The sequence below is a fragment of the Dipteris shenzhenensis genome, chromosome 8 (assembly GCF_047967505.1).
Source record: "Dipteris shenzhenensis isolate YYH24624 ecotype China chromosome 8, Dip_SZ_1.0, whole genome shotgun sequence".
Taxonomy (NCBI): Eukaryota; Viridiplantae; Streptophyta; class Polypodiopsida; order Gleicheniales; family Dipteridaceae; genus Dipteris; species Dipteris shenzhenensis.
The window spans coordinates 36,741,575-36,766,315 of record NC_141603.1 but is presented as its reverse complement, the minus strand read 5'-3'; the positions used below and the strand labels follow the sequence as shown (position 1 = coordinate 36,766,315).

Here is a 24,741-nt window from a genome sequence, read left to right as displayed (position 1 = left end):
TTGTCTAAACGCAATAGGAAAACCAAAATGGACTGAACCTCTATCTTTAGAAGGTGAAAGAATTGATAAAATAACTTGAATCAAGCAAATACATTTTGTTGTGCATACCTTTAGGAGAAGACACTCGTTTGGAGGCTGCAAACATCTCGAAAACAAAAGTGTTGCAGACATGATTAGTATGTTGGTCGAACCAAGCAAATGTAATGTTCCCTTGCGGAAACAGAATGTGCGAAGAAGTGTGCGTGCTCAAGATGAGGAGTAAAAAAAAAAAAAACCATACGTAATGTATGGTGGAGAGCTGGCACATGTCTCTCCAAAAATTATATATCATAGGGGAACGTGCCATCCCCCCGTTTCGAATAGTCACCTCCAGTGTTGGAGGTGTAGCGCATTAATGCGGACCAGAGCAACAGACGGTGCAGAAACATTTCAGAATTGAAATGACCGTACATTCTACTTACGTGGAGTGTCCTTTGTGACGTCCACAGCTCGACGAGAAGTCGCCTATTTCTATGCTGGAATGTTGGAATTTGAAAAACAAATATGATTAGTCAATATGCATTCCTCGTGTTTTGCATGTTTAGATATGTTGGTTAGCATATGTGCAATTTCCTAAAGATGATAAATTCTAGCACAAAAGCTATACACAATCCAATGTCAGACATCGTCCGTGTGCTGATATCTATCTCTCGGAGGCTCAGTTCCTTTAGTAATTATTTGTCAATGCTGCGAGCTTCTAGCGAGCTAGAGAATGTCAAAATTTCTCATCAGCGTTTTAGTACTTTTGTCTATCGACCTATATGCACTATTGATTGGAAATTCTGAGTTGTAAAAGGGGGTTCACATCCCAACCTACAAGATTGTGGCAAGCCAACGCAACCTTGTTGCTTTGACCTGTGGTAGCGCTGCAATTACAAGCACACTGTGCTTCTAACCAGAGGGAACTCTCCCGGATTCCAACACGTGACCCTCTTCCTCCCACTCAAAAAACTATCGCAACTTAGTACCTATTATGCACCAATTGGCTATAGCGTTATTTTGGGGCCTTATGGCCTTATATGCCAACCTTTGGTTCTTGGCTGGACTGCGCGGCTCCAAGGTTCTGTCCGTCACTACGCGGCTCCAAGGTTCCTTCTTTGTCACCGGTGGTGGCGTTGCATCGCAACAACGGGAGAGAACTCACTGCGAATGGAAGGGTGTCTACATCCGTCAACAGACTCTCTGATCGAACCGCGCAGCCAAGAGAACCTTGTTCAATAGCCAGCCGCTGACCAAGCCGAGGGTACGCACTGCTACAACACACAAATACGCGTAGAACTCCAGAGTGCCACCGAACGACTCCATCGAACTATGCACGTCCAAAGAGACCGCCCGAAGCATAAACCACTGAGGCAGGCACCTACGAAGGAGATACCATAGGGCTGAGATCCACTACCTTGCCTCCAGAACCGCATAGCCAAGAGAACCTTGCCCAATAGCCAGCCGCTGACCAAGCCGAGGGTACGCACTGCTACAACACACAAATACGCGTAGAACTACAGAGTGCCTCCGAACGACTCCATCTCACGAGCTCACCCGAGCAACACGAAGCCAACACAGGCTATGAAGCTAAGAAACGAAGGAAGACCATAACCGAGCCTCGTGAAGGAAGGCACGAGCCACCTGAAGCTGAAGGACAGAGAGCCAACATAGATAGAGGTAGACGCCGCACCGAGCATCAAAGAATCTAGAGAGGGAGGCAAAACATGATGCAGCAAACTGAGCTGCAAGAGCTCAAGCCGTTGAGCGTCACAGCGAAGGCATGGCGGCAGTTCCGTCGCGTAATCGTTCACAGCGAAGGCATGGCGGCAGTTCCGTCGCGTCTCTCTCTCCCGCAAGTCTTCGGCAAGAAGCAACAAACCATGCACATAATCGTTCAAACTGTCCCTCTAGAGATATTCTTTTGGGTCTGATCGATAGGAGAGGCGGTACTCGTATTTAATAGACAAGCGGTATGTTTCGCCTATATTTAAAGGTGCAGTTGGCTTTTTACCGATGGCTTTTCAAAAGCTTTCAAAGCTTGGCTTTTTACGCAGATGGCTTTTCAAAAGCTTTCAAAGCTTTTGGGCTTTCAGAATTTAAATCTAAGGGTGTATATTGTGCCATGTGGAAGCACAGGATTTCAGAATTTGAAAAAACTTCCTAGTGCTGGCCAAGTAAAAAGCCGTTGAATTTTAACTAAGACTATTTCATTTTGTCTCTTGTCCAGAACGAGTTGAATATTCCTGTACAAGGGCTGCAAATAGTGACTTTGAGTTGTGCAACAAATTTGATGGGCTGTCAAACTCCTTGACCCGGCCTGCACTCACTTACAATCAGTTAGTAATCCTTGCTTAACAGCATACTTCATTGTTCAGTACGTCAATCACCAACAGCAGGATCCCCCCCGCCCCCCCTCCCCCAAGTGCTCTTTTACCCTTTCTTTTCTTTCTTTTATTATTGTTACAGGTTTATAGATCATCCCTCTTCCTCTCCTCCTGAAACTGTAAGGATAACAGCAAAAAACCATGGAAATCACATGCAGCCGTGTCTTCATGGATGTCAATGGGGAAGATGCCCCCATGGAGTATTAAGCATGCAACTTGAGCACCACACAGTTAGTGTGCATGTTTGTGGCGTATATCACTCTGTCCTTTCCTTAGGAAGTAAAAGCCCCATGGTGATATTTGAAGCCCATATACTTAGTTTAGCAAGAGGTCTCCTATCAAGGAAACACGAAATAAAAAGATAACCTCTTTGGTATTGAACCTTGTGTGTGTGTGTGTGTGTGTGTGTGTGTGTGTGTGTGTGGGGAAATGATTTCTCACAAAAAAAAAGTGTGTGGGGAAATGAGGATCATATATTGTAAGAATTTGAGAACCGTTGGAGCAAACAATGCTAGGAGAAACAGGAAGCTGTAAAAGAACTACAATGTAAATTCCAGCGCAAAATAGAAGTCTTTTTGTCACATAGATCCTAATGGGTCTTCAGAGAAACTAACTAAACATCCCTCTCTCTCTCTCTCTCTATATATATATATATATATACGTATGTATGATTTTCACTGCATCAGCACCCGCTGAATTAGTTTCTTTTCAAACTGAGTTGAAGAGAGGACCTTAAATTTACTTGTGTAGCTTAACTATGTCAATCAATTTTAAATTTACTTGTGTACCGTAGCTATGTCAATCAATAATATGAAACATTGCTATAATCATCAATTCATCTCTCTCTCTCTCTCTCTCTCTCTCACACACACACACACACACACACACACAAAAAAAAAATTTATTTGCAACAAGATAAGTATTTGATGAATTTAGGGATCCGTGATATCTGTGCTGTGAGCTGACAGCATCAGATGGGGAGTGGGATCTTTGTGGCTATGCTGAATCATAGAGTAATCAATGCAGTCATCTCATACTTCAAAAGGGGAAGATGTAGAATTCAAGAAACTACATAACAATATCCAAGACCTGTAGTAGATACGGGACTACAGATTATGAATAGACAAATCAGAAATTTACTTCAGAGATGGAAAATCTAGAGAGACCACATCTCATATCGTCAGGGGCAAAGAGGCCACACTCTATGGTACTTCAGATACACACACAGCCTGATTATTGATCCACATACACATCTCTCGCAGTTGCTATATTTTGTGTCTCTGTCTCTGTCTCTCTCTCTCTCTCCACAGACTTTTTTTTTTTTGTGAAACCAGTAGCTATAAAATTAACTTGAAATCAATGTACATGACATTAGACTCCAAAAGAGAGCCTAATGCAAGAACTCAAAAACAGTGAGAAAACACTTCAAGGCTAGTAGCATCCAAGTCTCTCGCAGCATAACTATATATAAAGATTGCTTGAGGGACATTTTGAAGAAAGCAAATGCCTGAGGAAACTGTTGTCCCATCCTAAAATGCAATCTCTGTGTCCAAATAGTCCATAGTACCCAAAAACGAGCCCAGTGAAAGAAAAGGAGGAATGGAGACATCTGAGATGAGAAGCATCCAAACATCCAGAAGAGTTTCCCGAATCTGATAGAGGGAAACCGAAGCCGTAGCAAATGAGAGACATGAGTGATCAATATCCGAGAGTGCGGGCAAGACCATAACAAATGGGGAACTGTCTCGCTGTGATGAGAGCAACGGGGGCAGGAAGGGGAAGCAATACGACGTGCTTTCAATTTCACCCCAATGGAAAAAGCTCCCACTATACATCTCCAAAAGAAAAGCCTCTGTTTCAATGGCAGTTTAGCTTTCCAAATTTTCTTGAGTTTTGATTGCCACCAAGATAAAGGACGATCCAAATTCCAAAGAGTGTTGGCATGCTTATCAATCCATGGTGGTGGAAGAAGAAATCTGTAGACCATCGAGGATGTCAAATTATGCATTGAAAGTGAACAGGTAGCAGGAGACAAGGAAGTCAGATTCCAGTCCAGTAATCTGTCCTGTACAAACAGCGGAGGGACAGGAACAAATGACTGCAACATAGTTGTAAGTATTCTCCAAATGGGCCTATGATGCAGACCAAAGGGGAATGTCTTGCAAGCTTGTGGAAATGAAAGCACATAACCATGTTGATCCATCACATCTCCGACCAATCTTATGCCCAATTTCATAAGATTATATGCTTTGATAGGTGCCTGTAAAGCAAGAGGCGATTCAAACACCTTGCTCCAATGGATGCTTTCCAAACGAAGAGAATTACCATGATGGGAGGAAGCACCTGACCATTTAGCATAAGAGAGAATTCTCTTCCAATCATGAATCAAAGCAGTAGAAACAGGACAGCCAGGAATTTTCCCCTGAAACGTGGACATGACTGCTTCCCAGTGATCTGTAATCCAATGCCCATATGCGTGGGACTTCATGTCTCCGCACATAGCTGCTAACATAATAGCCCATGGCTGTTTTTGCTAAAAGAAATCAGCAAGCATAGTGCTCTTTCTTGCCAACATATGAAACTGAAGATTGAGAATATTCAGTCCCCCATGAGTCTTAGGAGAACAAACAGACTGCATGGGAAGTAGTCGCAAAGCCTTTTTGTGAGATTTACTTTTCCAAAATATCTCCATAGCCTGGGACATATAGGAGGGCAAATGCTTAAAAGACCAGTGAAGAAGAGGCAAATAAAATTGCACATATGCCATAATGATAGACTGTACTATCCGAAGTCGAACATGTAGAGGAAGTTGACAAGTGCCAGTATTCCAGCTTCTTGTTAATCTTTTGAAGCACCCATTTAAGATGTTGTTGAGGGGTAACATTCCATCCAATGGGATACCCTAAATGCCTCACAATGGGATGGGAAGAAATAATGAGGCCTGGCCAGAGAAGTGCATGCCAATCAGCTTCTTTCAATGCTAGAAGATTTGATTTCTGAAAGTTGATATGCAATCCAGTAGCTATGCCAAAATCGTTCAAAGTATGCATCAAATGAGAGAGGTCACTTTGAGCATTCCTGGGCATGAAATATGAATCATCAGCATATGCCTGTGCAAGAAACGGCTGTGCCCCTGGAATTTGCAAGCCATGAAGCTGCCCTACATCTGCAAGATGGTCCATATGCAACAATAACGGATGAGTAGCAATGGCATACAATAGCGAACTAAGAGGGCATCCCTGTCTCGCTGAACAGGTCATAGTCCATGTCCTTGACAACCCACTACCAAGGAGACACTGCGCAGTGGCATGAGAATACAACCAGTAAATAACATGGACCAGCCGAAGGCCAAATCCCAATTTATGCATAGTCTGAGAAATAAAATCCCAATGGACAGTGTCAAATGCTTTCGCAATGTCCACTTGCAGAATGAGAACATCTTTTTTAGAATATTTGGCATACTCAATTGCAAGCAAAACATTAGAGATATTGTCAGTAATCTGCCTTCTGGGAACAAACCCATACTGCCTGGGATGAAGTCCTGCTTGCAAGATAAATCGAACCCTGAGGACAATCATCTTGGCAATGAGTTTGTAAATGACTAGCATAAGAGATATGGGCCACGAATCAACCATTGTCTCGCACAACCTTTTTGGGGATCAATTTGACAAGGCCATGTTTCCAAGGAGGAGGAAGAGATTGTTCTGCCCAAGCATGATTGATCATGAGAAGAAGAGTGTGCTTGAGATCACCCCAAAATGCACGGGAAAATTCAACAGTCAATCCATCCCAACCAGGAGAGCCACCGTTACGTAAATGACTCAAAGCATCATCCAGTTCATTAAGCATAAATGGCTGCTCCAATGCGTGAGCCTGTTCCGGAGACAATATAGGCTGAACATGCATGAGAAATTGAGACCTAGCTGCATTCACTTGCATCGAATTATCAGGCTGAGGAGAAAAGAGATGCTGGAAATGACTAGAGCATTGCGATTCCAATTCTGATTTGGAGTTGGTCCAGGTGCCATCATCCTGCCTGATCCTACAAATATACTCCTTTCGTCTATCCGTATGCAGGCTTTTAAAGAAGGCCTTGGAGGAGCAACCCTTATCCAAGAGGGGTTTCATGCGAGCTCGGATTTGCCACTTCTTTAATTTGCGAAGATCATTTTGATGGATGATATGAACTGCATAAGCGCAAGAATCCTATTCAGAGGTGAGCTGCCTATAAGAGCTGATTACATCCATTTGTTGCTTGTGAGATTGAGCCCATTTCAGCTTAAGCCTGAGGTTTTCCATGTGACTCCGTCCATAATCTTGAATAACAGCCTGCAAGCGATGGGGGCAAGACTGATCCAAGCAAAATCCATGTCCTCCTGAGCATGTAAGAGGAGGGGGCGGACAGCCACTCTCACCATGTTCTGAAATTGTTGATGAAGCAAATAAGCACTATTGATATGGAGTAGATGACGACCGAAAAAAGGCATATCATCTGTCAAACGTGCTATGGATAATGTCAAGCATACTGGAAAGTGATCAGATAGCAAGAGGGAATGATCAACCCATAATGCACATGTGAAACTAGGATACTGCTGAGCATGCAACAAATACCATCTGTCAAGTCGAGCCCAGTAATGAGTGAATGCATTGTGACGGTATGTATAAACCATATCTCTTTCCCTTGTTGAGAGCCATAAATCTTCTACATGCAAGAAAGAAGATTTATGGCTCTCAACAAGGGAAAGAGATATGGTTTATACATACAAAAAAGCATTGGACAGCCATGGATATTGCTTGAGCGAGCTCTTGTCGCAGAAGTTTGAGAGGCATAAACCGATGCTATTTCATAAAGATCGGCATGACAGATGCATCTAATTACCATTCATCAACCCTGAGGGTCATTGTGAGCAACCGTGGGCTGCATATCATGTTTCACCAGCATGCATACCCGGGAAAAGTGCATTGAACCAGCATAAAATATGTCATAACCAGCAAAGTGGCCTTGCTGGCCAGCCAAGAAGTGTTGATTGTGTTCCTGTAAGGAAATTACATCGAGGTGCATTCTATGTACATAGTGCCAAAAAAGTCTCCACTTATTGACATTGCGAAGACCTTGGACATTGTATGTAATGCAAGTAATTGAAGCATACATAGAAGATATGTACAGTCAAACCGAGAAACATAGTAAAGGTATAAGCTGTCAGGCCTCAACCATGACATCAACGTCCACCTGGCCTCCTAGATCAATGGCTCTATCATCCTCATCATTGTCACATACAGGAATGCCCTTCTTGAGCACATCAACCCACAGTCAAGAAGTCACGCTATCAGCAGCGGTAGAGGCCTGACCAGGGGTGGAAGTAGAGGCATCCCAATGCCGAGATTGTAACGCTCGTGGCTTAAGCGCAAATACCTTTTTGGGTTGCTGCCAGGCACGCTGGGGAGAGGCATTGGATTCTGAAATTTTGCCCTTTCCCTTATCCTTTTGCTTGGCTGAAACATGGACCACACTTTCTTTGGGAAGAATAGATTTAGATGTCGCATCACCCAACTTGCTAGGCATAGCCTTGGACCCCGGACCATGAGTTAGGGGGGTAGTATTTTCTGGAGCAATAGCTGTAGGTGGGAGTTGATGTAGGACTGCAGGACACTGTGAAGCTAGATGGCCAAACTTATGACAAGTAAAACAAGCACCTGCAAATACTCCCCATTTCAAGTTAAAATATTTTTCACCCAAGGGAACATCCTCCACCTCTACCACAATGGAAGGAGGGGTTGGGTAATCTGTATCCCAAAGAACACAAAACCGATTTCGATTGCCCAAAGGACGGGGTGGGCATACAACTTGCCCCAAAGTAGCTGCCAGACTTGGTAACTCAGCCCTCATATAATCCAGAAAATCCACTACCTCAACCCATACAGGGCAGTGGTGTCGAATAAGACCGTGATAATCCTTATTTGGCGACCATGGCATGACATGCACCATTTGTCTGCCATAGAATAGAGGGGACATCTCCAATATCTGCTGACGATATGAGGGATCCAAAAAGTGCACTTCATAAAAACCTCGAGAAGCAAAGTATACTCCTTCAACAAAGAAACCTCCCAACAAAGCCTGAACCCACTGAGCCACATCATTTGCAGAAGGTAACTTCCCAAGGAAGAAAATGATAACTGCTTGCTGAGAGAACTTCCGGAGAGGAGTAATCAATGAGGGCAGCTTCAGCTTATACTTAAGGGCCGGGAGAGGTTTGGCCCACTCCTTCCGGCTCTGGTGGAATTTTGAGCATGTCGAAAACATAGTGAGCATCTTCATAGGCTGAAGGAGACAATTCGACTTGCTGTCTTTTGGGGTCCCGAGAGAAATCCTTCCGGGAATAACTTTTAATATGGTCCTCCATGGGGGTAAGCAGGGCGGGATTGATGAAGCGAAAGAAGAAGAGAGCAGACAGTCGGGGGCCGATGGACTAAGTCAGGACAAAAGGGCAGCAGAGGTTATGCACAGATATGGAGCGGGTGATACACAGCAACATGGAGATGAACTGTGCGGAACACCACTCTCTCCACACACACACACACACACTTTTTTTTTTTTTTTGTGAAACCTAAAATTAACATGAAATCAATGTACATGACATTAGACTCCAAAAGAGAGCCTAATGAAAGAACTCAAAAACAGCGAGAAAACACTTCAAGGCTAGTAGCATCCAAGTCCCTCGCAGCATAACTATCATCTAAAGACTGCTTGAAGGACATTCTGAGGAAAGCATATCCCTGAGGAAACTGTTATCCCATCCTAAAATGCTATCTCTGTGTCCAAATAGTCCATAGTACCCAAAAGCGAGCCCAGTGAAAGAAAAGGAGGAATGGAGACATCTGAGATGAGAAGCATCCAAACATCCAGAAGAGTTTCCCGAATCTGATAGAGGGAAACCGAAGCCGCAGCAAATGAGAGACATGAGTGATCAATAGCGGGCAAGACCATAACAAATGGGGAACTGTCTCACGGTGATGAGAGCAATGGGGACAGGAAGAGGAATCAATACGACGTGCTTCCAAATTCACCCCAATGGAAAAAGCTCCCACTATACATCTCCAAAAGAAAAGCCTCTGTTTCAATGGCAGTTTAGCTTTCCAAATTTTCCTGAGTTTTGATTGCCACCAAGATAAAGGCCTATCCAAATTCCAAAGAGTGTTGGCATGCTTATCAATCCATGGCGGTGGAAGAAGAAATCGGTAGACCATCGAGGATGTCAAATTATGCATTGAAACTGAACAGGTAGCAGGAGACAAGGAAGTCAGATTCTAGTCCAGTAATCTGTCCTGTACAAACAGCGGGGGAACAGGAACAAATGGCTGCAACTTAGTTGTAAGTATTCTCCAAATGGGCCTATGATGCAGACCCAAGGGGAGTGCCAAAAAAGTCTCCACTTATTGACATTGCAAAGACCTTAAACATTGTATGTAATGCAAGTAATTGAAGCAGACATAGAAGATATGTACAGTCGAACCAAGAAACATAGTAAAGGTATAAGCTGTCAAGCCTCAGCCATGACATCGACGTCCACCTGGCCTCTTGGATCAATAGCTCTATCGTCCTCATCATTGTCACATACAGGAATGCCCTTCTTGAGCACATCAACCCACAGTCGAAAAGTCAGGCTATCAGCAGGGGTAGAGGCGTGACCAGGGGTGGAAGTAGAGGCATCCCAATGTACACACACACACACACACACATATCTATATATACATACATACACACACTTCCTTTTCTTCAAATTCACTTACCAGACAGAAAGAAAGGGACAACCAGCTACAAATATCAGAAGATGTCATTATATGACAAGAAGGCAGAATAATCTACATTCTGCGCATGTAGGCAATCATAAAATGATTGTCATAAAGATGCTCGGAACAAAAAACACACTTTTTCTATTGTGAAATTTCTTTTGCATTATATTACAGGGACACTATCCCCAAAAAAGGAAGTGCCTAAACACACACACACACTTTCTTTTAGTAATATCCAGTGCTGTATTCATATGCTCATAAATTTACAAGATGGGAAGTCTCCAAAATGGAGAGTATCCCAAAGATCAGAAACATAAAAAGAAAAGCTCTATGCAAGAAGCATCTATATCACCCTCATGGCAAGCATCATATAAGGATTGCCACAATGAGGCTCGGAAAGATTCATATGACTTGTAAATTTGCCGACCCAAGTATGCCAAATTATGCTCACTCCAGATTGTCCAAAGAGCCCAATATCTCACCCAAGAGAGAAATAGTGAGTATTGAGACAAAGACCTCATAAATCTGCCAAATAACCAAAAATGTTTCCCAAATCTGTGACTCGGGAAACGGAACCAAGGATGATCTGAAATTCTCCCGAGGAGGTTCCTAGAACATTGGTAGTGCCAAAGCCAATGAGGGATAGTCTCTGAAGGAGCCTGACATCGTAAACATGTGGATGGTGCAATGCGACGTTTGGCAAGTGTGACTCCCACTGACGATGTGCCTGTCATGCATCTCCAAAGAAAAAGTATTTGTTTCAAAGGCATTTTACACTTCCATAATATCCGGAGATTCTTCCGCCACCATGAGAGAGGCTTCCTGATATGCCACAGAGTATTAGCATATTGCTGAATCCATGGAGCAGGCTGAAGAAGCATGTAGGCTTTGATGGAGGTCAAGGCAGGCAGAGGAACAAGATGAGAGCATGTAGCAGAGGGTTGCAATTGCCAATCCATAAGCCTGTCTGTGTCAGCCACAGGGGGAACAGGTAGAAAAGGATGTAACAAATCAGCAATTTTCTTCCATATCGACCTATGGTGCATTCCCAATGCATAGGAAGCAGTGGCCTGAGGAAAAGATAAAACATAGCCCTGATTATCTACCACATCATGTATGTATCTAATTCCCAATTTCATGAGATTGTATGCCCGAACAGGTTCCTGTAAAGCAAGTGGAATGTCAAAGATGGCACTCGAATGAATACTTTCTTGCCTCATTGAGTTAGCCCCCGAGCAATTATCAGGAGCCCATTTGACCTTAGAAAGGACTTGTTTCCACTCAAGTATCAAAGCAGTAGAGAAAGGACAGCCAGGTATCTTCCCTACAAATCTCCCAATGATCAGTAGTCCAATGACCATAAGCAGAAGTCCTCATGTTGACACACATGGATGCTATCATACAAGTCCATGGCTGTTGTTGGCGGAAAAAAGTATGGAGCATAGTCGCCTTCCTTGCAAGTACATGATATCTTATGTTGAGGATATTAAGTCCACCATGCATCCTAGGAGAGCACACCATTTCCATCTTCATCAGTCTCAATGCTTTCACAACAGTTTTTGTTCTCCATAACATCTCCATAGCTTGAGACATAAAGGCTGAAATATCTCTAGAGGACCAATGCAGCAAAGGCAAAAAGAACTGGACATAGGACATTACAACGGACTGTACTATTCTGAGCCTGACATGAAGTGGCCAAGTAGAAATTTTCTAGTATTCCAGTTTATGTTGAAGTCTTAGGAAGATCCATTTTAACTACTGCTTCTTGGTGATATGCCATCCTATAGGATATCCCAAATGCCTGACTACATCTTTGGGATGCACCACCTGACTTGGCCAGAGAATAGAATGCCAATCACATTGTTTCAGGGGAAGCAATTTAGATTTGTCAAAATTGACATGCAATCCCACTGCCAATCCATACAATGATAGAGTGGTCATAAGCATGTGAACTTCTCAGGGAGAATTCTATGGCATAAAGAAGGAATCATCAGCATATGCTTGTGCCAAAAAAGATGCAGCCCCAGGGATTTTAAGACCAGTCATCTGTCCTGTGTTTGTAAGATGATCAAGATACATTAAAAGAGGATCGGTCGCAATGGCATAGAAGAGAGCACTAAGAGGGCAGCCCTGTCTAGCTGATCTACCCAATGTCCATGACCGAGATAGATGACCCCCAAGAATGCACTGAGAAGTAGAGCCAGAATAAAGCCAGTAAACTGCATTTGCTATCTTTGGACCAAAGCCCAATTTCGTCATGATTTGAGAGATAAAATTTCATTGAACAGTGTCATATGCCTTAGCAATATCTACCTGCAATATGAGCACATCTTGATGCGAGTACTTAGCATATTCAATTGCAGTCAATGCATTGGAGATATTGTCATGGATTTGTCTTCATGTCACAAACCCATACTGATGAGGATGAAGGCCCCCATTCAGTATCCCGTGAAGCCTATACACAATCATTTTGGCAATGAGTTTGTAAACTACAGGTATCAAAGTAATAGGCCTCCAATCTGACATATGGTCACACAGATGTTTTTTGGGCACAAGTTTGACTATGCCATGCTTCCAAGAGTGCGGTAACTGATTTTCTTGCCACGCTACATTGATCATTTGCAAGAGGACATCTTTCAAATCATCCCAAAAAGAAATATAAAATTCCACCGTAAGGCCATCCCAGCCAAGGGACTTGTATTTGCTAAGGTGGAACAATGCATTATCAAGTTCTGTATCAGTAAAAGGTCTCTCCAAGGTAAGAGCATCATCCATTTTCACTATTTCAGAAACATATTGGAGGAATTAGTCCTCGCATCAGTCATTTGATTTGATGGGGAACCAGGAGCAGAGAACAATTTCTGGAAATTATTTTGGCATTCATCTTGGAGATCAGAGAAAGAGTGCGTCCAAGAGCCATCTAGCTTCCTTACCCTGAGACATGAGTTTTTCTTTCGAGTAGCATGCAGGCCCTGGATAAACACACACACACACACACACACACACGAGAGAGAGAGAGAGAGAGAGAGAGAGAGAGAACTAGTTCGAAGAAGAGCCACCAAAGATGTACAATAAGAAAGAAAGAAAGTTTATTAAAGTCCACATCAAGTAGGTAGAAGATTCAAACTTCTTGAGCCAAGAAAAATGATTGATTCCAGACATACAAAATGAGTACCATGCAACTCTTATTATACCATACGTACAATGAGACACACAATCTCTCTCTCTCTCTCTTTCTCTCTCTGTATGATCCTTTTTATTATTTGGGCTGTTTTTATCATATGCATAGGGAAAGGGAAAGGCTAAACCACAAAGACTAGCATGGATATCTGTTATAATTTTCTCCATAGGGTTTGAACGATACCTGCATCCATTACTAGAACTTTATCTGAGTCCATGACTGTCGGTATTCTGTGGGCAATGCTGACTACTGTGCATTCTTTGAATTCAGCTCGAATAATTCCTTGTATCATTGCATCAGTCTGTGCATCGACTGATGCTGTAGCTTCATCCAAGAATAACACTCGGCTGTGTTTCAAAAGCGCACGTATGAAGCAGAGCAACTGCCTTTGACCCACACTCCAATTACCACCGTACTCAGTGACTGTGAACAGATAATGACTAGAACAGGATCAGTGTAACATTTCTTGTTACTTTTTAATGTAAAATCTTGTGAGACAGTAGACTGGCATATATCCGGGAAAATATAAACATTGAAGCTGAGTTTTGGGCAAAGCTATATGCATACCTGATGCCTCCAATTTTCCAGGCTTGTCATGTATAATGTGTGCGAGTTTACATTTCTCCAACGCCTGCATCAAATAAATGAGTAATTTGTTCAGGGCTGCAAGATGGAATAACGGACTGTCAATTCCTTCTATAAAATGTTTGTAATAATTGATTCTACAATCATAGACTGAATACACTGTCAGGGCAAACCTAAATCACAAGCATTAGGAAATTTGGAAAGATGCAAAATAATGCAACCATAGGAACAGGTGTAGCTGCTCATTGCAAAATGTAGAACTGGAATATAAATTTCTGGAACACAGAATCTCAAAGGATATACTAGATAACTCCAACCGTCTATCTTTTATCTTGACTCATTCTTTTAGCTACTTCAAGGAATGCAATTCTACGATAGAAATGGATGACCTTGATAAAAGTGATCTAATTGGCTTTATTGACAAGGTGAAACATTACCTTTAGTGCTCGATTACCTCTCAACAGGCAACATAATAAATAACATTGCATCAAATGAATGGAAGGATGAGTCAAAACGCCATAAAGGCAAGAACTCTCTCGTGTTGTCTGTCTAAAGAGGTTCACCTCCATCCATATTTTGCCAATTTATATCTTGTTGGAGGCATCACAATTGTGAAAGACTATACAATTGTTTGGCTTTTGCAGCAATAATATCTAGTATATGCTCTTGGTATTGAGTCTTTCTTTGGACCGCAGCAATAATATCTAGTATATGCTCTTGGGATTGAGTCTTTCTTTGGACCTCAAGGAGATTGTGAATGTTTATTTCGCCTCTCAAAAGCTATTTGAATCCCTTGTGAAGCCTAAAGGAGAAGGATTTCCCTCTGCTAGTAAGTTGTCAAAACCCGTTCTGATTGAGGCCTGTTGTCTTGACAAATGCTAGAATCTTAAGAATTGGGAAAACAGATGGAATGTGCAGGAGGTGCAGAAACACTGTGAAGGATGTCTTTCACCTCTATGCTTTCCCTCCTGCCAGGAAAGTATGGAAAACTGTGCAGCCATTTTGCAAATGGAAGCATGCAAGGTCAAGAGAGACTTACGGTAAGAATCGAATCTCATGCACTGTGGCATATATGTCTTTCAAGAAAAGCATTCCTTTTTTAATAATGTTACCACTAATCCAGAAGCTGCCTTCCCGCTTTGGTTCGCCAGGAGAGAGAATTCATAAGGATGCCTTTCACAAATCACATAAGAAGACCAAGAAACTTCTATAGGAGACCAAGAGCTGCACCATCACACATGGACCTGTTAGGGCTTGACAAATCAGCCACTTCTTGACTCACGTATGCTGAACTAAAGGTATTTGCTCTGCTATGTTACAGTTATTATAACTATACTCCCTGAGTGGAGACGTATGGAATCTGGATGGAAATCTACATGTTGATCACATGTCTTGAGATGTTAATACATTTTCTTTTCAAGCAGTGCTTCAAAGTTAACAGAGTTCAAGGCAATATTGGCACAAATAATCCATTGGGATATGGGTAATAGATATGTTAAGGGCCCTTCAAAAGCTTCCCTAAAGCTTGAAGGAGCCCTTTGTGATGATGTATCTTATGGCATTCCAACGCTGGCCAAATGTGCTTTATATTAATGTGAACATGTGTCTAATTTTTATAATGGAAAAAAAGATGAATCTTATGTTAGAGAAGACCCTGGGCTTTTAGCCTATTACCTTCTAATATTGTCATATGCATGATTCTATGTCCAGATGCAATGCATATCTTCTTCCTAATGCATTCTACTATATTCTAGTACTTGATATTTTAGTTGAAACCTCGCTCCATCAAACAAGCTGGATCTCCACGGGACGGCAGCCTCCAAGCGGCTCACCCACGAGCTTGTCAACGCCTCTACATAGCTCGACTTCCTCCAACTCCGCCTTCAACAGCTTCTCAAGGAACTCGAATCTATGTTTCTCCATTGTAAGTTGTGGCACCTCGCGAGTTGCCTCCCTTTCTCGTACAGGTCCAAGCCAATCTTGTTGCTTCATCGTATCTCGGGAGTCACTGCAGATTCCCATGCAGCTCACCCTTGTAGTTATCTGGGTGGGGCGAGGCGAGTTGATTGAAGAATGTTGAATCAACGAAACGGTAGTGCACATGTTTTGGTCACTACAGAGCTCCCTTCATTAGTCCAAGCATTAAAATTTGTCTCAGCTTCAATACTTAGTCTCCATGCACGCTTCCATGTCTCTAAAGGATTCTGCGCTGCACGGCTGGTTCTCCCGAGGGTGGCAGCGCTATTAAGCACTGCAGGACTGCGGGTCACAGACTGTGGGATTGCGTGCAAAAAAGAGAAACTTCCCCAAAGTCTTTTAGAGGCGGCTAGCCTTCGCAATTAATCGAGACAAAGGCATAGTAGGGCCGCAGTCGTCGTTAAAAAAAAAACTCCTGAAGAGCCCACGGCAGAGGGCGGCGCTATTCAATAGATGGGCAGCTTGGTTGTTTCAAAGGCTACGTTCCGAAGGGTGGCGCTATTGATGACTGCAAGACCAGTATGCGTGGCTGGGAGGCCTGCTACAGAGTTCAGAATACAAGGAAAAACTTGTGGGGCCGAAAGCACCATGAGGTATGTGAGCAAGCCAACGGAATCCCATAGTGACGGAATCTCAAAGATTCTATCGACTTCTATCAACAACTTTGAGACACGCGGCACGCCCACGAAAGGACACGTGGCCCTCACTAGTTTGACCATAACCTCCACGTGACAGTCCAGCTGCCACCTCATCACTTATCTGCCACGTCCTCGGGTCTTAGTGGCCATGTCATCAGTCGCTCCGTTTGTGCCATGTCATCTTATCTGACACGTGCCTCAGCCAAGTCAACCACGTCATCGCTGACATGTCATCTTTCATGTCACCAGGCTGACCTCAGCTACCAAGTCATCTGTTGACCAGTCAAAGTGCTATCTCACCTGCCCAATCAGCACTACCACATTAGCATTGCCATGTGGCACTCACTGTTACCCCTTGTTAGGCATTGCATGCGAATACTTGTACTAACTCATCACACAGTGTCCTAGATAGCACACCCCTACATGTGACACACAACTGCCACATCATCACTGTAAATTTTCACCCTTTTGGCCCCTCCACCTAGATCAAGTTGTATCTCTTGATCTAGGAAGAATCTGAGGGCGCTCTAAAAAGAAAAATCACTCGTTTTTTGGTGCTCTACGCGCTCATCACATCACATGCACATTTCGGTACAAGTATCACTCACTTTTGAGCCTTGCAGACAAATCCACTTCCTACACGTACATCAGCCTATACATCGACGCATCTGACCCAACACCTAAATTGAACAAAGAAAATGAATTATTTGCTGCTCTTTCATCAATCACCGGTTGGTCTAGATCTAGATCACAATAGACTAGATCGCCATAGTGGGGACAATTTGAATTTCTCCAAGTTGCCAATATAAGCCATGCCCAAAATTCCTGACTAGTTCCTACTCGGAGTCACTTCCTAAGCTCACATGCGGTTTCACACTCATTATATTTTCTGAAATTCTACCATCTTTGGATCAGTGAGCAATCTTCAGTGGTATTGGAACATTATATCAGTTGGCAGATTGCAGACTATTGCACATTTGCACTTCATATTGCCACCACTATAAAGCCTTTAATCAGGCTATTTTCTAGCATTTGTGCACATCATTTTGAGCCTTGTAAGCCTCTTGGCTATTTCTGGCATCATTTGCCATAGGTCTGTAATTAAGATTGGATCATATATTGCAATTCTACCTTCACCGACAGTTCAGATTTCACTTGCTCCAGTCTACGACTAGCAACCTCAATCTGGAGGCATCTGCTAAGCTAGACAACTCCAATTACGACACATGAAAATACCGAATGGAGATCATTCCTGTACTTCAGGACAAATGGGAGTATGTCGATGGGTCTACACCTAGACTATTGGATGATCCAACCAGCAGTAGCTCTACTCCACCTGTTTTCATAGCAAACACAGTCAAGACATCAAAAGAAGCATGGGATATATTTGCAGCTCTCTAGAGTCCAAGAACTCTTCTAGGATTCTCACTGAGAAACCAGATGAACCTTCCGCAACAGCAGTGAAACCGGTCATGCAACAGGAGAGACCATGAATCCAGCAGAAATGGTTTAAGTCATCCTGAATGGACTAGGAGAAGGATACGGAAATCTAGTCCATAGTATTGCCATCCAACAGCAAATTCCGACATTAGAAGAACTTCAATCAATTTTACTTGGTGAGAACTCAAGACTCAGGCCATTCATGCACACAAACGTCATTCCGATGATCAAGCACTCATAGCTTCAGATAGAAGTAGAGGCAGAGGCAGAGACAAAGATAGATCATTCCAGCGAAGTGGTCATCATCAGCGACAAAATCAGCATCAAAGTCAAAATCAACATCACCATCATCATCCTCAGCAACATTAGAATCAACAAAGAGAAAATCATTCCAACCGAGGAAGATTCCAAGGACGATGGAATGCATCCATCGTTCAGTGCAACTATTGTCATAAGTTTGGACACTATGAAAGAGATTGTCGCAAGAAGCAGTACGACCAAGGCGGTCAATCCTGCACCAATCGAGGGAATCACCACGAAAGAGAAAATCATCGTGCTGGACATTCTAGTCACAGTCATTATGCAAATGAACTCGGGAATATGTTCCTTGCAAGCGAGGAAATGCAAAAGACTGATACAATCTATCTAGACACTGATTGCAATTCAAAAGAGGATTTCAATTATCAAGTCGGCCAAGCAGATCACGATCCTTGGTACATCGACAACGGTGCATCATCTCACATGACAAAGCATCAAGAATGGTTCATAGAGATGAAACCATTAGAAGGTCAAAAGAATGTCATCTTAGAATATGGCAACTGGGATTCCTAAGCTATAAATTTTTGAAAAGTTTGTGAAGCATGCTGCTTTGGCAAAACAAAAGCGAACCAACTTCGGTAGAAGCACCTCTCGAGCAAGAGATATTCTTGATTTGATACATACAGATGTATGGGGTTATGCCCAGACCCGCAGCATCAATGGTTCACTTTACTACTTGACTTTCATCGATGATTACAGCAAATATTGTTGGGTCTACTTTCTGAAAGAGAAATTGAAGTGTTTTCGAGATTTCAAGAATTCAAAGTCATGGTAGAACACTAGACAAACAGAAAACTAGACAGGCAGAAAGATCAAAGTCATGAGATCAAAGAGAGGAGGTAACTACATGTCTTCAGCATTCATCAACTTTTGCAGAAGTCACGGCATTTGAAGACAATTCACTTGTGCAGATACCCCTCAACAAAATGCAAGAGCTGAAATGAAGAATGGTACTTTAGCAGACAATGCTCGAGCATCTTCCGAATCAGTATTGGACAAAAGCAATAGCCACTACAAACTACTTGCTTAATCAGCTTCCTACCGAACCGAGTGACTGTATGACACCTTATGAAGCTTTCACTGGACATAAGCCACGCATTGGGTATCTCCGCATATTTGGTTGCATAGCATATGCCCACATACATGACGATCATCGCATAAAAGTTGACACAAAGTCACGTAAATGCATCATGGTTGGCTACAGTGAAGATAGCAAAGCATACAAGTTGTATGATCCCATCAACCGCAAGGTCATTATCTCCAGAGATGTAATCTTTAATGAGGAATCAGAATGGATAACCTTAAATACATAGGAGATAGACACACCGATTACTCAGTCACCTATAGAAAAGATTGATGACGAAGAGCAAGAATTACCAGAAGCACCCCAAGATGAACCACAACTCCTCCGACGGTCTACTAGAGAAAGCAGACCTCCACCCAGATTGACATATGCTCCGAAAGACAAAGCAATTCAGGTTGAAACCACCAACTATGCTCTTATGACTACCATCATGGCTACATAAGAGCCAGTGTACTTCGAAGACGCAGTTGACAAGCCAGAATGGCAAACTGCTATGAATGAAGAAATTGATGCTTTGTACAAGAATAATACTTGGAAATTATGCGACCTTCCACGAGGAAACAAGGCCATAGCAAACAAATGGGTGTACAAAGTGAAGTACAATCTAAATGGAAGCATCGAAAGATACAAAGCCAGACTAGTTGCAAAAGAATTTGCACAGTAGTACAATCAAGACTATGATGAGACTTATGCTCCAATAGCAAAGATGGATTCCATACGGTTCTTGATATCACTGGCGACACTCAGTAGATGGAATGTGTATCAACTCAATGTCAAGAATGCTTTTCTCAATGGTTGCCTAGATGAGGAAGTCTACATGTAACAACCAGTAGGTTATGTTTAACTAGGAAAGAAGAATCAGGTTTGCCATCTTAAGAAAAGTCTCTATGGCTTAAAGCAAGCATCCAAAAGTTACAAGTATTTTGCAGATCTGGGATACATGAAATCCAATGCAGATCATACTCTCTACTGCAAAGTTTAAGGGGAAGACATTACTATTGCACTTTTGTACGTAGATGATCTGATTGTGACTGGAAGCAAGGATACCTTCATCAAAAAGCTAAAACAAGACTTATTTGCAGAGTTCGACATGAAAGATCTTGGACTTATACACTATTGTCTTGGAATTGAGTTCTGGAGAGATTCAAACAGCACCTTCATGAGTTAGCTGAAATATGTTGACAGTCTCCTGAAGAAGTTTCATATGCCAGATTGCAAGATTGCAGCCACTCCCATGGAATAGAGTTTGAAACTTACTAAGATTCAGAAAAGCCTACCGTCAATGACAGGTGACAGGATATGCAATTTTCCTTGGTCAAGGTGCTATATCATGGTTGTCAAATAAACAGCCAACTGTTTCTTTATCTTTGACTGAAGCAGAATATAGGGCACTCACTACAGGTGCATAGAGGCTATATGGCTCAGAAGACTATTGTCAGAAACGGATTACTTTGCTGAATTAAAGCCAACAACAATATGCTGTGATAATCAATTGGCTCAAGCATTGGCTAAGAATCAAGTATATCATTCCACGAAAAAGCACATTGATGTCAGAGAGCACTTCATCAGACAGAGAGTGTTACTTGGTGACATCACACTGCAGCATTGTGATAGCAAAGAGAATGTTGCATACATCTTTACCAAACCAGTCGGTAAAGAGCTTTTCGAGAAACACTGACAAGCTCTTGGTTTGACGCAGAGGAAGGACGTCCCATTAAAGGGATGTGATGGAATGTAATGCTCATTCCTTCTTTGATTTCCCAGAATCATCATCTTGAGGAAAGGCCTACTTCATGATGTTGATCTTGAAGGAAGGAGTTGAGAGACCACGCTCAACATCATGTGATTACATGTGCATAGCACTAACATATAAAGAGTGCTATAAAGGAAAGGATTAGATGCCCTAACCCTAACGCTAAACATGTTTTTATATATTCTACATTTTCAACTAAATCTAGTGTACAGTTAGCCATTTGTGATGTGCTCTCTAGGTGTGCCGTCTCTCCTCATCTCCACTCTTCTCGTCTCCCCTCTTCATATTTTATCCTGTCTATGCTCTTGTTCATAGACGCAAAGACATTATTTTCACAGCACATTACTTCGACGAACGCATTTTGTGCTCAACTAGTGCATCTTCTAATACCAAGGTGGGCACCAAGATCACCAATTATGCTTTTTAAGTACTATGTATATGGTATACCGTGCAGTTGAGTATGATTGACAGAGGAGCTTAGCTTTCAATTGTCAACCAAATAGAAAATCTCTCCTTATATTACTTTTCAAACTCTTAGTCCCTGCGTAGGCCTCATTCACACAGCTTTGAACATATCAAGGCTACGTGTGTCTGTGTGTGATCACAACGTGTGTCTACGTGAGTGATCGAAGTTGTGATGTCAAGTGGACAACAAAATGAGCTGGTTGAGAGAATCAAGGAGATGATCCAGGATTGAGTTTCGCTCTCTATGATGTATCCTTTGAGCCTATTTGAGAGGAAGTGCAACATGAATAAACTGTCTAGGTTGTATTGTCAAATCTTCCCTTGTATCCATGTTTGTTTTTTATCCTCCCTAGCTGTCTATTTCTCCCTCTAACACCATTTCTTCCAGCATGTTGCTTCTTTTCCTTCTTTTTGAAGCAAAATGCTTCCTTGTGACCAAAGCATTTGAGGTATTGGCATTGAATCTTCTTTCCATCCTTTCATTTTGAAGAAGATACAAGGGCAATACCCATTTATTCATTTGCTAATGTTTTTGTGCTTGTTTCTATGATCTTTTCAAGCAATAAGGCCACCATATCTTCAAATGTGGTTGACGCAACTTGAAGTACTTCAAGGGAAGACTGAAATCGAGTTACATTCTTAATACTCTTGATTAGGATTGCCATCTTTGTTAGAATTATTGGCATATTCTAGGCAGTGGCCAATGTAATTAATAAGTGAGTTAGATGCACTTTTCCCTTACTAGGAGGTTTTTCCTCCTAACCACGGTTAGTGGGTTAGTATAGTTTTGTCACTTGGACAAAACTATTCTCTCACTTGTACTCACCTTATCTTTCTATTGCACATCTACATTTTGCTCTTACTTACTCTTGCTTCCTGCTCCCTTTCATTCTCACATTTGGTATCAGAGCAGGCAGCTCCCGGACCTGCTCCTTACCCCCTGCTCTTGCTACTGCCGCATTCCGTCTGTATGCGTGCAGCATTTCGTACAGTATGAAGCAGTCCGTGGAGCACCATCTCTACAGCTCCCGCACGTGGGAGCTCGTCCTCCGTAAGGTGTATGAACTTCACCCGTACATTTTTGTACCTGCTTACAGTCTGTACCGCTGCAACTATTCTGCTCCACATCCATACCAGTCGGATAGTCCGTACCGTCATATATCTGCAAGACATTCCGTGCAGCTGGTCTGTACAACGTTGAGTGTCCGTACACCATCAGCCGTACAACCGTACAGTTCTTACTCCAATTGCGTGTACCTGGCCGTACAGGACGTACTTGCGCATAGGCTCTTCCTTGCAGGTGATCTTTGACAGGTGCATTTTGCAGACAACCATTGTTTGGCTTGTATTCTAGGAGCACACTTGGAGCAGGCATTGCAGTCAGGTTACACAATCTGCTCCAAAAATTTGGGGCTTTTTGACTCTGCTTGCAATCTTGCAGACAAAATTTGGGGCTTTCGCAGATAATTGTAAAATTTGGGGCTTTAGGTTGATTTTCCCTCTTTCAGGTGCAATTTCTTGCAAGAATTTGGGGCTTTTGCATTTTGGATGCAATTCGGCAGTTGGCATATTATTTGGAAGCTTTGCAAGCAGTTTTGGACTCAGAGTGAGTCACATTGTAGACCTTTGCCATTTTTTGCAGATGGCCTTTGTAGAGCATTTTGATGCAATTCAAGCCTTTGATAGGCTGTGACAGCAGTTGTCATTTTGGGCAGAATTTTCGGCAAACTTTGGTTGTGCATTTTACATCCCAGGAAGGGATTTTACTCATCTAGTTTGCTGCATTTTTTAGTTTTCTGGCAGATATGGCTCAAAACAACCCCAATGAGGTGTTTGGAGTCTTCACACAGGAGGATAAGTTGGATGGCACCAACTATTCCTTGTGGAGTTTTATGGTTCGCAACATCTTGGTTGGCAGACATCTCTGGGATTATGTCAATGGAGATGAGACAAGGCCAGAAACTGTGGCTACACCTGTCACTCCTACAGGTGGACGTAGGGGTAGAGGTCAAAATGCAGGACAAGTGGTAGGAGCAGCAACTGCTACTTTGGTGGCTCCCACAGCATAACAGAAAAGGTGGGATTCACAGGATGCACAGGCTCTTTCAGTTATTTCTCTTTTTGTCAAGAGGTTTATCATTTCTCACATTCGATCTTGCAAGACCTCGAAGGCAGCTTGGAAGATTTTAGAGAGCATGTTTGCAGCAAGAAATGATGCCAGAGTTTCCTTCCTGAAGAGAGAGCTATCTCATACACATATGGACGAGGGAGATTCTATGAATGCTCACCTCACAAAACTTCAGGATCTGAGGAAAAAGTTGCCGAATATAGATGAGATCATTTCGATTCAGAGATGATTACCACCACTCTGAATTCTCTTTCTGAGTCTTATCTCGGTTTCTATACCTCACTGAATTTGTCATTGAGGGGGCCAGCAATCCTCTCTCTTTTCACGAGTTGGTAGGACTCTTGTTGCAGGAAGAGCAGATAAGAAAGAACATGGCAACACAGGCTGGCGAGCATGCCATGCTTTCAAAGTTCAAGCCCAAAGGGGAAGGACAGCAAAAGCAACATGGAAATCAGCTCACACATCAGCATAAAGCTGATTCAGGACAGCCCTCTCATAAGGCTAAAGGTGATGCAGAGAAGTCTAAGAGGAAGGGCATTTGTCACTACTGTAAGAAGCCAGGTCATTACATTGGTGAATGCAAGAAGTGAATAGCTAAGGAGAAGAAAAGGGATTCGGGTTTGGCTGTCTTAGATGCATCAGCTCCTAATGCCCATGATAGAGGGGATGCTACAGCCAACTTTGTGGAAGAGAATTATGCCTTTTTGTCTTGCATTTCAGATTTTCCAGTGGCTAGTCTAGATACTACAGCCACTCTTGAGGATGATTCGTATGCTTTCTTGACTTGCAGCTATGACCCTTCAAAGGATGCATGCTCTTTCAATGTCAATGAGACACTAAACACTTGGTATTTTGATAGTGGTGCTTCTAAGCACATCACTTTTAGGAAGAGTCTTTTTGCATCTCTGCATGCACCACCCGCTAAAAAGAAGGTGACATGTGCAAACAATTCTTCTTATTCAATGTGTGGAGTAGG

At 42.6% G+C, this 24,741-nt stretch overlaps 1 protein-coding gene and 1 long non-coding RNA gene across 3 annotated transcripts in view; one reads left to right on the top strand and one right to left on the bottom strand.

The window, feature by feature from the left end:
- LOC147899450 (ABC transporter C family member 14-like) overlaps positions 1–24,741 on the bottom strand; it is a 66,317-nt gene that overhangs the window by 5,737 nt on the left and 35,839 nt on the right. For both annotated transcript variants that reach the window (XM_087377846.1, XM_087377847.1), the window contains 3 exons: positions 13,945–14,008; positions 13,561–13,800; positions 2,200–2,338 (listed from right to left, as the gene is read on the bottom strand). In XM_087377846.1, the coding sequence (XP_087233972.1) occupies positions 2,229–2,338; positions 13,561–13,800; positions 13,945–14,008 (414 nt within the window). In that variant the 3' untranslated portion in view covers positions 2,200–2,228. The remainder of the gene's footprint in view (positions 1–2,199; positions 2,339–13,560; positions 13,801–13,944; positions 14,009–24,741) is intronic.
- Positions 2,278–15,228, top strand: LOC147899451 (uncharacterized). The gene is made up of 4 exons (XR_015541393.1): positions 2,278–2,357; positions 14,658–14,791; positions 14,868–15,002; positions 15,114–15,228. It is a non-coding gene; the product is annotated as an uncharacterized LOC147899451 (long non-coding RNA).